We start from the raw sequence: 16541 nt of genomic DNA, 5'->3' as shown, positions 1-16541 counted from the left end.
CCTTTGGAAAATAATAAAAAAAAAAAAATTTAAAAAAAAGGCAAAGCAGAAGGAATGACGAGAAAAGCAGCGAGCAAATGGAGAATTATTAGGAGACTGGGGAAAGCTACAGACATCTTCAATAAAGATCCCTAAATGCTGGCTCAGGAGGTTTTATTTTCCATCCTCTCACACCGTGGTATATGGTGGTGGTGTAAAACATCCCCTCTGTGCACTCCCTGAAAGGCTCCGCAGCAAAGGAGGTGAAATCAGATTTGGCAGGGCCAGCAGAGCAGGCAGCCAGCTCTGTAAATTACCTGCTGAAAGCAGCCTGCCAAGGCAGGGAAAAAGAAATGGGAACATGGATCCGTGGTGCATCCTGACAGACAAATCCAGGTTAGTCAAAACCCGCTAATTTTTAAAAATGTATTTTTTTGAAGTTTAACAACAACTTCATAAATCTGAGCTTTTCCCGTTCCTTCCCGAGCCTCTGGGCTGAGCCTAGATCCTGTGGGACGTGATGGGTCCAACTCTGAGCTCATGAGGAGCCTCACTGAGCTCAGGGGAGCTGTTGGAATGCTGCTGGTTTGAAGATTGCAGAATTCCAGGATTATTTAGGTGGGAAAAGGCTCCAAGATCGAGTCCAAGCTGTGCCTGGTCCCCACCTGGTCACAAACCAGGGCCCTGAGTGCCACATCCAGGGGTTTCTTGGACACCTTCAGGGACGGGGACTCCAAACCTCCCTGGGCAGCCCCTTCCCAAGGCCTGAGCACCCTTTCCATGAAGAAATTCCTCCTGAATTGAGGAATTTCTTGCTTCTCCTCTATCACAAGTGTCCCCCCATACCTTGGCACTGCTGTTGATGTTTGCACAGGACCTTCCTGCCACCAGGAACAGCCAAGACAGAGGTGCTGAGGCAAAATTTGGTCTAAATGTGAATTAGACGTGGATTTAGACCTGAGGCTCCCATGGGTTGTCCCTGGGAGCTGAGAAAAGTCCAACTTAAGTTCTCCAAGTTCACTGCACCCCAGCACATCAATCCTGGGAGTAGAGAGAGAGTCAATCTCCTCCTGGAGTTGTTTGATGTGTTAACAACAGATCTGCTTGCAACAGAAGGCTCTGAAACTTCTCCATCCTCAAAAACAGCAAAAACCACCCTAAAAATGCACCCACATGTATAAAAAGGTGCCTTCATTTCTACCCCTCCCACTAAAGCAAAAGCTTTTGATCCAACATTGCAAGCTCAGAGTAGAACAACCTACAAAACTTTAAAAGCCCTTTCCAGAGATGAAAACAGCACAGCCAAGAGCATGGGAAGGGAAGGAGAAAGGCCTGACGAGAGTGAAATGAAATCTGGGATTATCAAGCGCAGGGATAATTGAGGTTTTTAAGTGTAAACAAGGCCCAAGATGAAAAGAGAGGAGGCATTTCAACCCCAAGAGCACCTGAAGGGCCCCAATGTCTGGGCTGGAGCATTGATGTGTCTGTCCTGCTTTGTCCTGTGGTGCCTTGCAACTCTCAGCAGCCCTAAGAGCACCTCTGGCACCCTGCCCGGCCTCTCTGGCTCATCCCAAATTGTTTTCCCTCCATTTCTGATGTCTTGATTTCACTCGTGGTCTTCAAAAAAAAGTCAAAACAACACAAAGGAGGAGAGGGAATCAAAAGCAGCATCTTTCAGCATCCTCCAGGGCGCTGTGTCCCGTCCCAGGACGGGCTTTGGCACAATTTTTGTCAGCCCCTCCTGGCCACAGGTGGCTGAGATCAGAGGAATCCACTTTTTTGGGTTTTACAGCACCAACTGCACCACTGAGACACAGTTATGGCACTCAGCTGCATAAAATAACCTCCTCTTGTCTCTAAAGGAGCCAGAAGTGACCTTAAAAAGCAATATATTCATGCTCTGAGCTTTTCCACACGTGAGAAAAGTCATTTCAGCCACTCCAGGCACTGCTGCGAACCAAGAGGGTCAAAACCCCACTTAACTTGTGGGACAACACTGCAAAATTTTACGCAGATGAACCAAAAATAATCGGCAGCAAAAGCAGCCACTTGTTCCTAGGCTGTCCTCAGCAGTTTAGCCATAACCTACTCAATTTTTTACTCATGTCCACACCACAATTTAATGATGCCAACTCCAGCCCTGGAGCCAGGGGCTGTACAAGACTTTTATCAGCACACGATAGTCCCTGACTGGCAAATCGGAAGGCAAAATGGGAAATCCAGGAGGAAAAGGCAACAGCAAGGTCTGAACAAAGCTCCTTTTGCTCATCAGGCCACCGCTGGAGTAACACAGAGCAGAAAACCAGGGCTGGGCACCTCCTCACTGCACAAACCAAATTTCTTAGCCAACTTCTTACCTGAGATGCCTCCAACCTCCCCCACAAATGGGGTTAAGTTCACCCCATCCAGCCCAGAGAAGGAAACATTTCCCTACCACAGACTTTGGGCAGCGCTTTCCCCACACAAAGATCCTCCAGCTGTGGGTTATGGGATTGCCCTGCTCCCTGCTGGGATCCAGCACTGAGACGTGGCTCCTGTGAGAGCCCATGGGCAGAAAATGGGCATCACTGGGGTGTTTTGGGAAGTATCCCTGGGTTTCAGGCTGAAGATGCCTTTTTTTTTCTGTGAAAGAAAAAGCTTTCCCAAGCTTCCCCCTCTCTCCATTCCTACACTCAACCACCAGGACTTGTTTTTAATTCATGTTTAAAGAAAAGCACATTAAAAGGAGCACCTTTTCCCTCTAAAACTGAGGCACATTGACGTGTCTTGACTTCCCCCAGTGCTGCTGCACCACAGAACAGCTCTGCCTGCAGCAGGGAAGGTGTTTATCCTCCACCACGGGCTGGATTTTTGTCCTTCCCTCTCTCCCTGCAAAAAAAAATCCCTTTGCAGTCTCACCCAGGCACAGCTTGAAACTTCCCAACTTCCCAACCCTGCAAGAGCCCGTCCTGCCATTTGAAAACTCCTGTTTTGAACAACAAACCCAGCACAAAACTCAACTTGTACAACCTGGGCTCGGGGCTCGGCCCCTTTTCAACCCTCCCCAGTGCTCGTACAGAGACCCACACAGCCTCCCAGCTAATTGAATTTTAATGAGAGGAAGTCATTTTTCCACTGGAAGAATGTTTTGCTAGAGAAATATTTTGAAACTCCTCTAACCTTTCCTGCCAGGCTTTTTAAATTTTTTTAGTTTTTTTTTTTCCCCAGCAGAACATGAGTGAGGAAGTTCCCATCCGGGCTCTCGAGCTGCTCCCCTCACAACCCCAGCCAGGGCCAGCCCTTCAATAATTACAACTTGCAAAACAAAAAGTGTTTGGGGTTGGTTTGGTTTCAGTCCTGACAAGGAGGATGTGAATTCCCACTGCTTTACAGCTCTTGTGCTGAGACACAGCCAATCCCAGAGCTGTCTCCAATCCCACTCCCACCTCACTGGGTTATTTTAATTTCCAGCAAAAGTGACAAACTCATCAGAGCCTGGCAAACCCATAGATGCAGAAAACCTCGTTAGCTGGGCTTTGCAGAGCAGCTCCTGGGGGACAGCAGCACCTTCATCTCCTGCATGTGCTCCAGAAAAGCTCAGCTTTCCAGGAATTCATAAATTTCACAGCTTACACCCTTTCCCCATTGTTCTGAGGCTTTGCCTGCACAGTTTCTGCTTAGCCTCGCAGAAAGGAGAAGGGGGGAGGCAAAGGAAATGAAGTTGCTGAGATATGAAGGAAATTAGGTTCTAGTCCACTGCCTTCAGAAAACCTATTCTACCCCAGTGAAAGCTGCTGGGGTCTTGAGGACTGTGTGAGGAGGGTGACCAAAAAAAATAAAGGATAAAGATCAGAACTAGAGGGGGTTTTTATCCATGTTGTATAATATCAGTACATGTAAGACAAAGAAAAAAGAGTATTTTCTAATTAGCCAGTTCTCATAAGTGCCAGCAAGATCTTGTAGCTGCAGCTTAGAGCCAGAACAGGCAAGAGAATCCTTTCCCTCCCAAAACTGAGGAGGTGTCACAGCCCCTCAGAGTTTAAGGCCTTTTCAGCAAGGGAGCCATGGCCACGGAAAAGGCTAAAAGAGGAGCAGGGAGAGCACTTCCACCCATCAACACCTGGATTCAATTCCCTTCCTGGCAGAGGAATCAGCTGTCCCAAAGTCAGGTGAGCCCTGAAGGCCACCTGGGAATACCCCAAATTTCAGGGGCAGCTATGGAAATCCTGTTATTTTACAAAGTGCACGTTTTTCATCCAGCCTGGATGTGACACCAATTCCTTTAACTGGATCTACTGGACCTGAGCTGGAGAAGAACTCACCCCTTCATGTAACAGCTCAAAACACAGCATCCAATGCTGAAATATTTGGCAGAACGTCCAACACTTGCAGAAGACACTCCAGTACCCACTAAACCCAGCTTTTACTTTCCATTTTAATTGTTCGACTTCCCAGGGAACGTCTCTTAATTTAATACAATTTTGAGATCCAGCCCTCCCTCTGTAACTGGGACTTTGGCAGAAATATTCAGCCCATGCATTCCTGCTCTGTTTACAGCAGGCCAGCTCCCAGATGTTGGTAATATTAAACAGACTGGAACTTTCCCTCTGAGTGGCAGCAAAATGCAGACAAGAACTGGCTTTGCTATGGCTCTAATTAGCCATGGATAGGAGATATTCCCTATCCCTCTGCTGGGCTGGGGAGACCCTGGAGACCCAGCTCTTCCTTCACCTAAATTCCATAAAAATGAGGAGCTGGAGATCGATAGGGCTTGGTTTACACCCCGTTGCACTCGGTGGTGATTTTAGGAAGCAATTCCAGCTCACGAGAAAGATCAGGAACGGGATTGTCATCCCCAGGAAAGTCTCACAAGTGCAGCAGAGCACAGAAGTTGATTTTGCCAGGGAAATGCATACATTAAACAAGCTGCTGAACAGTGGGAAAAAGCTTCTCCCATCTGTACCTTGTCTATAAATAATGCTCTGCCTCTCTGCTTCCATCACAGGAGCTCATGGGAACAGCCCACCCCTCAGGATTTTGCTTTGCCTTTGGAAGCAGAGTGTGGGAGGTGACAGGGCTGCCACCCAAGCTGTCAAGGAGAGTCCCCTCGTGTCATGGAGCAAAAGAACCAGGAATCCATGGCCAATGTGTGGAAAAAGAGCAAATTCCTACAGCCCAAGAGTGAACTGGGACTTGGGGGGGAGCTGCTTCCCTCAGCCTTCATTCGCTGCCCCTGCAGCTCTAAATCCCAGCACGGCAATGAATGAAAACCTCGTGAGCCCTTCCCAGGCTAAATGTGCCAAGAGCTACAAAATCCCAGTGCAGAGAGGGGCTAGAACCCCAGCAAGGCCTTGAAACCAGACAACCAGAGGAGCTCTCTCCAACAAGGTCACCCGGCCCCCAGTTTTCATCCTTACTGCGAAAAGTCAAAATAAAAACTTCAGAATTACAAACAACAGCGTTCTGCTATGCAAAAACCCAACAAAAATGTCAAAAATGAGCTGGAAGTCTCTCATCATCCCCGTGGAACGCCTCCAGAGCTGCTCTTTGCCATGGCTCACCTCAAAGACCTCCTCATCCAATATCCTGGTGCCGAACACGATGATGCCGTTGACATCGATGATGGGATGCTCGCTCCGGTCCAGGAACTTGGTGATTTTCTTTTTACAGTCCAGAACCAAGGTGACGTTTTTCTTCTGCACACTCAGAGCCACTCGGTGCCACCTGTGAGAACACAGCCCGCAGAAGGGTCAGGCAGAGCCCTGGGCTTTGCAGAACAAGGCAATGATTGTACAAAAATGAACTTTCAGGGACTGACGTTCTGCAAACCTTCGTGGAAATCCTCTTTGAGGTGAGCCTAAAGGGTTCACTGGCAAGAGAAATGCTGAGTGACAGCTTTCATCCCTCCAAGTCAGGCAGGAGAGGGCCAGTTCTGGCTTCAGCAAGAAGCAGGGATAAACACCACACAGATGACTCCCTTTTCCACCCTCTTTTTAAGCCCTGCACAAGCCTCAGCGTGGGTTTTGCACGACCAACTGATTTATTTTTAAGGCCCTTCGCAGCAAAATCAATGTTCCTATCCCCACAAGTACCAGACAGCGGCACTGATTGCTCATTTACAATTCTTACAGATGTCAAATGAATCCACTGAAGGCCAAAATGACAGACTGGGGCACCTGTCAGCAGCCAGGGGTGTGCAAACACATTTCTACAGGCATGACTCCTCTTTTACACAACGTTCAACATGCTGGCATCCATACAAACAACGAACTGTTTTTTCCTTGGTGCACAAAATGTCACTTACTTGCCATCTGCTAGGTTAATGCCTCTAAAGAGAGGATAGTCTTCTGGGCCTGGCTTTCCTGTATGGTCTTCATACAGGAATACAGGAGATCTACCCAACTCCACACCAATTTGCTGGATCCCTTGCTCATTGTAAATTGAGATCAAGAAGGACTGACCTCCTTTCTTCGCTTTTACAGTGGTTAGAATGGAGAAGTCCTCTGGGAAGGGGGAAGCTGGAGTGGAAAAGCAAAGAGGTTAGTGAGGCTTCCTCAAAAAAATCAATCCCTACATGAACAGTCTGCAACATCAGCAGCCCTCAAAATTTATACAGGGCCAGGTGAAGATCTGGCTTTTCCCCAGATACTCTGGAGTGAAACCCCTGTGCTGAGGAAACAGAAATTCTACAAAAGTTGGCTTAAATTTGTATTATTTGCACCCAACCCTTCCTCAAGAAGCTCCCCTAAAGCTTTTTAGGAGACAAGGCAAAAACTTTCTGTTATGTACATCATTGGGGGGGGCTCCAAATGGACTTAAGATGCCAAAGGGACAGAGGAAATCAAGCATCAACACAATCTTGAAGGGTTTTGTTTAAGGGAGTAGGGAATTGCATCAGGATTTGTCCACTCCAGATGAGAACAGAGGAATTTGTGGTTTTGGCTTTCAGGGTTGCTGTGGACACACACAAAAAAATCTGAGAAAGGAAATAAATCTGGCAATCAGTACAAAATGCTAATTTGTTTACTTATTAAACAGCATCTCATTTCCTGCCTTTTTCTCCTCTCAGGAAAGAACTGGGTCTGATCACAGGTGATTTCTGTCTTTATTTCTGCAAGGTTTTCAGGATTAAAGCCATGAAATCCTGTCAGTACATGGTCAATCTGCAAGGCCAGACAGACACATCTACAGTTTCGAGTCAATCTGGGCATCACCCTCTTGCAGAAACCCAAACTCCTCTGTTTGGCTTTCTCTGCCACTCAGACCGAAAAAAATGTGCCCAGACTGAAAATCCTGGATGCACACCCCAAACAGGGCAGCTTAAAAACCACCAGGAGCACTCCTAAAGAAGATTTCTTGATCAAATTATACACACAACCCCCTCAGATGCTGCATTTCAGAGCATGGGCCTTGCAGGGAATCTCCTCTTGGAGGTCCAGGCTTTCCAAAACAAGGATTGCTTTGTACCTCTGGAGAAATCTTCAGGCACAGCAGGGCAGAGCAAAGTGGGGCAGCCCCACCGTGGGGTTTGTGACACGTGTGGCACTGGTGGCACCCAGGGGACACAGGGATCCCGTTTAAACTGCAGATGTGCAGCCAAATAAACCACAAAAAGCATCAAGCTCAGTGCCCAGAAGCTTCAAATAGATTTTCTTCACTACTTTAGATTTTTCCTAGATGGCATCCCAGGGGGATTTGACTCAGGGAGGGGATGAGGAACGTGGCAGTGGGGAGTTCTTGGCACCACAGCAAAGCTGGAGTTCAAACACAGAGGTCCTGAGCTCATCCTCCTCCTCTTCTGCCTGGGAGGTGCTTAAATTTTTAGGAAGGAAATGTTTTAAATGTATTTATCTGCCTTCAGCAAGGAAGGGGATGAGGCAGGAGCTGCACCAAAACCAGAACTGCTACAGAGCAAAGGGAGATAACTGAGGATACCTTTCCAGCAAGTTAACCCCCCTCACCTTGGGTAAATAACATCTGGGAAGCAGCAGAAAGCAGCAGTCTGCAGAGAGGCCTCCCAGTCAGGAATTAAATGCCATTATAGCCTGATTTATCGCCAGGACACAGCCCCGGATATTTGGCAAAAGCAGCACCCGATTCTGGTGCCTCCCCCTGGATGCCCTGAGCTTTATCCCCCTCCCCTGTGCACAAACCCTCCTGGAGCACTGAGAGAGGACCATATGCCTTCCTGGCTCCAATTACAGCCTACAGATTTGGGCTTTTTATGTAAAATAGTTCATGTCCAAAATTTCATTAGGAACCCACAATACAGTACCTTTCAACTCGGACAAGCTGCCAACTCATTAAAAAGCTGCTTTTAATTTTTTTTTCATTATTATCAAAATGTCTCCATGGTGATGTGAGTTTCTCAACCCAAATAATCATAATGGATGAATTATAGCTGACATTACTCTGTTACTGCTCTGCTGTCCTGGCAAAATAACAATGCCTGCACTGTCAGAGCCAGAAATGACCCAGGCTGCTGCAAGATGGATGAAAGCACATCCCCACCCACCCCAATACTGATAAATACATCATCATAAATACACCAAGCACGGAGAAATTGACCCAAATCCCTCCAAAACAATGGAGACATCCCTCCAACAAAGGCTTTGGGATGGAGTCCTCCTCTTTGATTCACTCCTCAAACAAGCTCACGCTGTGAGATGCTGTGCATCCAGCGCTGCACCAGCGCGGGCTCTGGCTCGGCATCCCCCTCCCACCCTGTGGCCAAAGCCTTTCAAAATTGCTCCAAGGGACCTCCTGCAAGGCAGCAGCATGGGGGGGAGCCCCCAGTCCTGCTGAAGCTGAAGGAGCTCCAGGGTGGGCACGGTTGAATCTGTGGGATGCTCCAATGGATGAGCCGGAGTGAGGCTGAGCCTCTTCTTTCTCGAGCAGCACGGTTAAAGGCTCTTGTACAACCTCGTGGGCTCTGAACAGGGCAAGTTGTGACCTTCCTCCTAATCCAGGCATACCCAAACACAGCCTAAAACAGAGTCCTGCTCCTGATCTGGGAAGGGCAGGAAAGCTTGAGCTGCTGGATAGCAAAAATCAGGAAAAGCAGGGAGTTGATCCCATTCCTGGCACAAACACAAAGCAAGAAGGTGGCATTTCCAGAGCCTTTAAAGTTTTCCCCTTCAAAGGAAAGCTGTTTTCCAATGGTGTCACCAATTTCTGGCCTTTTCCTTCATCTGAGGAGACTCTCAACTGTGCAATGGCCTGTTTTCCTCAGGGGTGACTGCTCGAGCTCTAACAGAGATTTCTGAGAAGGCAAATGACAATTGCAAATTTGATGGGAGCACACAAATGACATTTTGCTGGCTGCCACTGAAACCCTGGCCTTCCTTGTTTCTCCTGGAAGAGCACAGATTTTGCTGGGAAGCAGGACTTCTTTAGGGAGCTGGGGCAAAAAGCATCTCAGCAGATTTTTCTCACTCTTTTGAGCTTGAAAGAACAAGTTTTATATATATATATATATACACACACACACACACACATACATCTTGCTTTGATGGCTGTGGCAGCAGAATGCAAAGCCCATGAAATTACATCTTAGAAAAGCAGCAACTTCTAATTAGCACAAAATATTCTGTGCAGAGCTCATTTGCCAAGGGTGCTCCAGAGCAGAGAGGGAAAGTTCTGCTCCGACCCACCCTCCTGGTGACACAAAAGCCTTAAAACCACATTCCCCTGGGAAGCTGCCCTGCAATTACTTTGTTATCTTTATCCCCTCTCTCATTTGGGGGCGGGAGCTGAAGTCACATCTTGGGAAGGAGATGAGGAAACATCCGTGGATCTGCTGGAAAACACTGGGAGTCCTTCGCTTGGCTCTTCCCTACTTCCTGAGCAAGCAGCAGAGAAGCCTCAATGACTCTGCAAGTTTCCAGGGGGACTGAGCTGCTTCAAACACCCCGTGCTTGCCCAGGTGATGAAATGATGGAAAAGTTGCTCCATCCAGATCTTCTCACCCGAGGAAGATGCAAGCCAAGAACTCGGTGAGGGTGAGGATATAAAAGTAACAAGGTAGGAGACAACCAAGAAAATCTTCTACAATGCTGAGTTCCCTGCTGGGACCAGGATTCAGTTCTCTCAGGATCCAGTTCCCTGCTGGGACCAGGGTTCAGTTCTCCATGCTTGAGTTCCCTAGGTCAGAGCTGCTGTGATCCAATCCCCTTGTTAAATAATCAGCCAGAATATTCCAGCCTTGTTTTTACATCTTCACTTCTTGCTGGTTTCTGTTACATAAAATGACCAGGCAAGACTCCACAGTAGCTACAGAAACTGCTGGCAAGCTCTCAGATCCACTCCAGTTGGATATTCCAAACTGGAACCATTTCCTTTGAACACTTTTGAGCTTGCAGACACCAGGCCTAAAATTCTAACTCATTTCAGGAACGTGACATGAAGGCACAACCTGTGCAGTTGTGAAATTATCTGTGATCAGATAGAACTTTCCTGCCCTGGGCAGCAATAAAGCCAAATTTAGGGTCTGGTTTGCCCTTCTGCAGACACTTAAACCCAGCTTTAGGCCAGACTGAGCAGCTCCTTTGCTAAGGGTTGGCCTTGCAATGATGTCCAGCCTGACACATGGTGCACTCCTCTATCTCCAGGTCAGGCTGAGTTTTTAGGTGAGACACAGCCTGTGCTCCTGCTCACCACGGATTAAATGTAATTATTGTCACAGCAGGATAATAATGAAGCCTGAAAATAACCTCAACAACGAGGGAACTGCAGGAGGGGAGGGTTGGAAGCACATCCCCAGCCCAGCCTCAAAGTCTTGATTTGTGCTTCTGCCAGGCTGGGGCTGATGGATGCCCTGGTTAATTAAGAAGCACTGCTGGTGGCACAGCCCATTAGCTCGGATTTAGCCAATCCATTCATCCCCTCCCAAGCACTGAGGGAGGACGTGTGTGCCTGCCTTGCCTAAATCCCCTCCTGCCTCCCACAGGAGGCACAAGCAGCTCCTTTCTGCCTCCTGCCAAACCTGCCTCAGCAAAGGCACTTTTCTCACCAAACCAAGTCCTGCCATGCCTGATTCCAGCATCCCAGCATTCCCCCAGGTGAAACAGGGACACCTGGAAGGCTTGGGAAGGAAGGATTTGGGTGGTGACTGCATCTCTCAGGCAGGGAGAAGTTTGGGTCCACAGCTTCCTCTCACGAACACATTTGACTCTGTAGTGATTATGCCATGGCCTGAAAAATTCAACTCAGGCAGCAATAAAATGGTCAGTGCTCCTCAAGGGCTTTGTGCCTTCCTCTAACGAGCCTCCCATCCCTTCAAACAACTTTCCTCGGGACATCTGTTCCTGTGGGACAGCCTGTTATTTTTATGTGGTGATTATTTGTGTTAGGAGAGACACCACAGCCCCAGAACCAGACCCCACTGTGCTTGGCACTCCCCAGGCACTGAACAAAACACAGCCTGTGCTCCTCTGCCTCCTCTAGGGCTCTGTCCCCAGCTGGGTGTCACCCTGTGAGAATGAGGAGGAGGAACTTTCCAGTCTGGGAGGGAGCAGATGTGGCACTGGCCACATCTTGTGCAGTGACAGCCACCACCTCGTGCAGACACAGTGATAAAAGGATATTATTTGGTGGCTGGAGATCTGCAGCCCCCTGAAACAGCACAGCCACTGCAAACACGCTGGGGAAATGAAGGAATTACACAGAGAAAAGGATCAGACACTTCCATGGGATAAAGAAAAAGCTGGACTCACCAGGATACAGCTGCTTTGTCGGGGCACTGAGCTGAGCATCTTTTGTTACTCTGTAAGCAACGTCTGCTTCTTTTGAAGATCTTCTGCTTGTGCAAAACCCTGTGGTTTTTGTGATACCGTCAGGTAAATTATGAAAATCTAACACCTTCAAGAGGTCTGCGGGTTCAGCTGCAAACAGAAAAGGAGAAAGAAGAATTAGGAGACAACAGGAGTGGCACTGCTCGGCTCCAAATCAGCCTTGCAACACACAAATCAATCACCACAGCCTTAAAGCCAGCTGAAATCTGCTTTCAATACAAGGTTAATGCCAGCTGCAGAGCTGGGCCGTGGTCAAACGCACTAATTCAGGGCAGAGAGGAGCAGCAGAGCAGCTGTCTGCACCAGGGCAGGGGGCAGAACGCACTGCCCTGTTTGTCCCAGGAGCTGGATTGTCCTGGATGTCTTCACCCAGCCTCCATCACTCAGGTACATCCTGAAGATTAAGCACCAGGCAGGAAATTCCTGATCTGAGGGAAAGGCTTTAAACCAAGCACTTCCCACCACACCAATACAAACCTTCCCGTTCTTTTGGCTTAAGGTGGTTGAAGCAAAAAGTTATTTGGAAGCAAACACCTGAGCAAGGCTCCCTCGAGGGACAGAGATCAGGCAAAACAATCACACACGAACCCACAGTGGCTGGGATGACAGGAAAACCCACAAGGAACGTTCTGGGATACGAAGCAAGGCGAGGAGGCAAAGATGCTGCACAAGTCCTCCTCAGGCAGCTCAAGCCCAGGCAGTTGCCACCAGGTATTCCTCAGGTATCCCATGACACCAGGATTCCTGCACAGCCACCAGTGCACCCAAGTGTGCAGCTGGATGGCCAAAACCCCACAGGTGCTTTACAGAAAAGGGAAAAAACCTGAGTTTTGGTTCATGGTGTGCAGCAAAAGGCTCCTTTCCTCACTCACATCCCATTAGGCTCCGATCCTGAGGTTTTAATTAATGAGGAGACCTTGCCTGACATCCCACACCAGCACAGGCAGAGCAGCTTCACCTCCAGATGTTCAGGTCTCTGGGACATCAATTAAGTCATGCAAGTGAAGCATCTCGTTAGCTTCTGAATCTGCATCTCATTAACTTCCTAATCTGCTCTTGCTCACCTCAGGAGAGGTGGAGGCTCCAGAAGCAGAACAGCCAGACCTGACTTTAAACCCTTAAATGAAATTATTTTGAATTTTGACTCGGTAGCTGGAGCCAAATGGTGTCAGAAACATGAACCAGTCCAGCAGGGCCCAAAGCAAACTGGGCTGCACTGGTTTTGGCTGGGGTAGGGTTAAATCTCATCCTAGCAGCTGATACGGGGCTGCATTTGGGATTTGGGCTGAACACAGGGCTGATAACACGGGGATGTTTTCATCACTGCTGGGCAGGGCTTGCACAGAGCCGAAGGATTTTCTGTTCCTCTTTCATCAGGCTGGGGGTGCACAAGGAGCTGGGAGGGGACATTGATCCAAGGGATATTCCATGCCATGGTGCAGAGTGGGAAAAAGAGGGGGACACTTGAACTGACGGTGTTTGTCTTCCCAAAAAAATCATTATCTGTGCTAAAGCCCTGCTTTCCATGCCCAGGGGGAGGGAGAAGAATTCCTTGCTTTATTTGCCCTGCTTTACCTATTAAACCACCTTTATCTCAACCCACAATTACTTTTTTTTCTCCTCCCTTTTTCTGATTCTCTTCCCCATCCCACCTGGCTGCATCCATGGGGAAGGGCTGCACCGTGTCCACGAGCACTGAGCACAAGCAGCAGTGGGAAGAAAGAGCACAGACAGACCTTTTCCAATCCCACAAGTTTTGGTTACCAATAAGCTCAGCCCAATGTTTGCACGGAAAATTGATGTCCATTGTTAGGCAGCTTTGAAAAGTTTCCACAATCCTGAGAAACTGGGCCCTCCATGAGAGATTACAAACACATGGCAAAGCCAAGGGAACAGTGCAGATAATAAAGGAGCTGAGGGAGCCTGGCCTGAGCAGCAAACAGCTGGAATATTTCCTCATCCCTCATCCTCATCAGGCCATGCATGGATGACACGTTTGTCTGAGCTATCCTTGCCACTTGGATCCTCCCGCTGCCTTCAACTACATTTTATTCCACACAAAATACCTGCACATCTACAGCCTGAGTCGTGTTCAGGCAACCGAAATGCAATAAAACTCCATCCTTGCTTCCAGTCACAACCCTGTGCTCCAAGAGCTGCAGAGCAGCCAGCTCCTAAGCTGCCTCCAACATTTATTTAGGGAGGAGAAGGGGGGGAAAGGCACAGGCAAGGGGAAGAGATGTGAATTCCAGACTCCTGACATCAGCTGGGTCCCCATGCCAGGTGTGGGGGGTTGGAGCTCTGTGTGCACATCCAGAGGTGCTCGCAGGAATAGGAACATCTGCAGAGGAATCCATCCTCTGCATGGATTTACCTGTGGGGGCAAAAGTGCCCCTGCAGCGGTCACAGGGAAGTGATGGAGCCTCAGCGGGGGACTGGAACCCCTCCAGGAGCCCACCAGCCACAGGTTTGGAGCTCCAGCCCCTGTCTGGAGCCCTCTGAGCAATCCCAACCCACCCCCAGTGCCCTGGTGCAGCACTTCTCATCCCTAAAGGACGATCCAGGCACCTGCACTGCCTCCAAACACGGCAATTCATCTTCATTCCCCAGGAAGATCCTCTGTGCCTCCAGAACGATGATGAATTAGGGCAGAGCGAGCTATGAAAGCAGAAAACCAGTCTGGCACTGCACAAAGCAACTGAAAAGCAGGCAGGTGACCAGCAGGAGAGGGAATCCTCTGCTCCCAGTGTCCCACCTCTCCTGGAAATCAGAGAGGAGGTGAGGAGCCAGCCAAAGCCCCACAGCCCCCTCATCACGGAGCAGCATTTCAGCAGCAGGAAAAGCCCCAGCCCTGCCCACAAAGATGAGCTGCACACAGCAGCAGCTCTCACTCCTGCCCAGCCAAGGACTTCAGTTATTTCCACGGGATTTTTCCAAATCCAAGCGCAGCAATCTCCTGTAGGAGCTGCAAGGACACCATGCACAGGAGGACAGAGACCTGACTGACTGAATTCCAGGGGATTTCTTACAGGTTTGCTCTGGGCTTGGCCTTCAGCCGAGAGCTGAACGAGCTGTGGCTTTATGAAAGCTTCCTTTTCACTCCCTGTGTCATGAATAACATCCCTATGCAGCATCTCACACAGGAACATTCTCTGCTCGAGGTGCACAGAGCTCCCCTGAGGCACCAGCTCAGCCCCTGCTGGGTCAATATGCCCAGCACACAGAGAGACAAACCCCAAACACCCCAAATTTTACCAAAATCAGACCAGAGGGTGCCCCAACAATCTGCAAAGTCCTTGATTAAGACCGAAAAGGAGCCTGACTTCCCATTTTAACTCAGCAGAGAAGGCAGGGCCCGAGCAGGCTCTGCAATGCCCAGAGCAGAAATAACGGTGCAGAGCACTGGAGGAAGGGACAGAGGGAGAAAAATTAGTGCCAGAAGTCTGGCTTTTTTTCATTTCCAGGGAAATGGGGAACAAAGTGATTGTCCCATCCCTGGAAGTGTCCAAGGCCAGGTTGGACAGGACTTGGAGCCACCTAGGCTGGTGGAAGGTGTCCCTGCCCATGGGACCTTTACCACTCTGTGATTTGGTGATTCTGTGAATTACCCAATGAGGAACCAACAGTGGCAAAAAGAGGAATTAAATCCCCAATTCCTCCACCACCACAATTAACCACAACTTTTCTGTGATCACCTGATTCCCAGCTCCTTAAACACCTGTTAAAACCTGGATCAGAGGCTGCTGATATTAAGTTTATCACTCTGCCCTGACCCAGCAGTGGCCAACAGAGACTTTTTCTCTCTCTCCTTTCAATATTAGAGCAAACCAAGCAGGATTCTTTGACACAAACCCCTGGCTTTGGGCTGGCCATCCACCTGCCACCTCTACAGCCAAACCACCCTCTTGGACTCAGCCAAGAGCAGAAAAATCCCTCCAGAACTCCAAAGGAAACCAGAATTTAAGCCGGCATTAACATCCACCAGTGGATATCTGAGCCCACCAAACCCCCCGTGCCCAGGAGCAAACCCCATTTCCAACTCTCCTTCCCCTGACTGTTCTTTAAGACAAATTTTTAGAGGAGAAGATGCCTTAAACCCTGCTGCTCCTTCAGGATATGTGCAATAACAAACAAGGATTTTATTTCAATCCATTACACCTGTGTAGTGGTTTGGTCCAAAATACTCATTACTGTTTATCTGCTGTGAGATAAGAATTAGGAGAAATGCAAAACAGGCACCAAACTTGAAAGAATATAAAGAAGTTTATTAACAGACCTAAAAGAAGAAAAAAAATTATACCACCTTCAGAACTCTCCTCCTCCCCCCACCTTCCTCCCTTCTCCCACTGACAATGTGAAAAGACAACCCTTAAGATGTTCAGTCTGTTTACTACTTCCATAATAACCTTGTTCAGTCCATTTAGAGAGAGAAGTCTCTTCTTGCTCATGCTATGAAAACATTATCACAACGAGACAGCCGCCCACTTCCAAATATTGTTCAGTCCATTTAGGAAGAGGAGTCTCTGCCTGCGTGTGAGTCCTTTCCCCCGACTTGCAGCTTTTCCCGCAACTGCTTTCGAGGGTCCACTCTTGAAGTTTTTTGGGGTACAATTTTAAGGTTGAGCCGTTCAGAAACAAAAACAGAGGCCCTTCTCCTTCCCTGGGAGCAAAGGGTCTTCATCATCTTCATCTTTAGGACTATCTCTGGGAGCATCTCTAGGAACTGAGGTTTTCTCCTTTCCCATTTGGAGCAAAAGTCCTCATCTGGTTCATCTCTACGGACTGAGGTTT

General features: G+C 48.6%; 1 protein-coding gene across 4 annotated transcripts in view; it reads right to left on the bottom strand.

Annotated features, from left to right (window-relative positions):
• COL5A1 (collagen type V alpha 1 chain) overlaps positions 1–16541 on the bottom strand; it is a 134806-nt gene that overhangs the window by 91403 nt on the left and 26862 nt on the right. For 3 of the 4 annotated variants that reach the window (XM_042052057.1, XM_042052058.1, XM_042052056.1), the window contains exons 2-4: positions 11673–11840; positions 6263–6476; positions 5520–5682 (exon numbers count right to left, since the gene is read on the bottom strand). In XM_042052057.1, coding sequence (XP_041907991.1) covers positions 5520–5682; positions 6263–6476; positions 11673–11840 — 545 coding nt within the window. Of the gene's footprint in view, positions 1–5519; positions 5683–6262; positions 6477–11672; positions 11841–16541 lie in introns of those variants that run through there. The other variant, XM_042052059.1, reaches the window with a different exon arrangement.

The sequence above is a fragment of the Corvus kubaryi genome, unplaced genomic scaffold (genome assembly GCF_017639235.1).
Source record: "Corvus kubaryi isolate FWS band 111438036 unplaced genomic scaffold, C.kubaryi_AGA036_p1.0 78, whole genome shotgun sequence".
Lineage (NCBI taxonomy): Eukaryota > Metazoa > Chordata > Aves > Passeriformes > Corvidae > Corvus > Corvus kubaryi.
The sequence above is the reverse complement of the archived record's forward strand: the minus strand, read 5'-3'. Positions and strand labels throughout refer to the sequence as shown.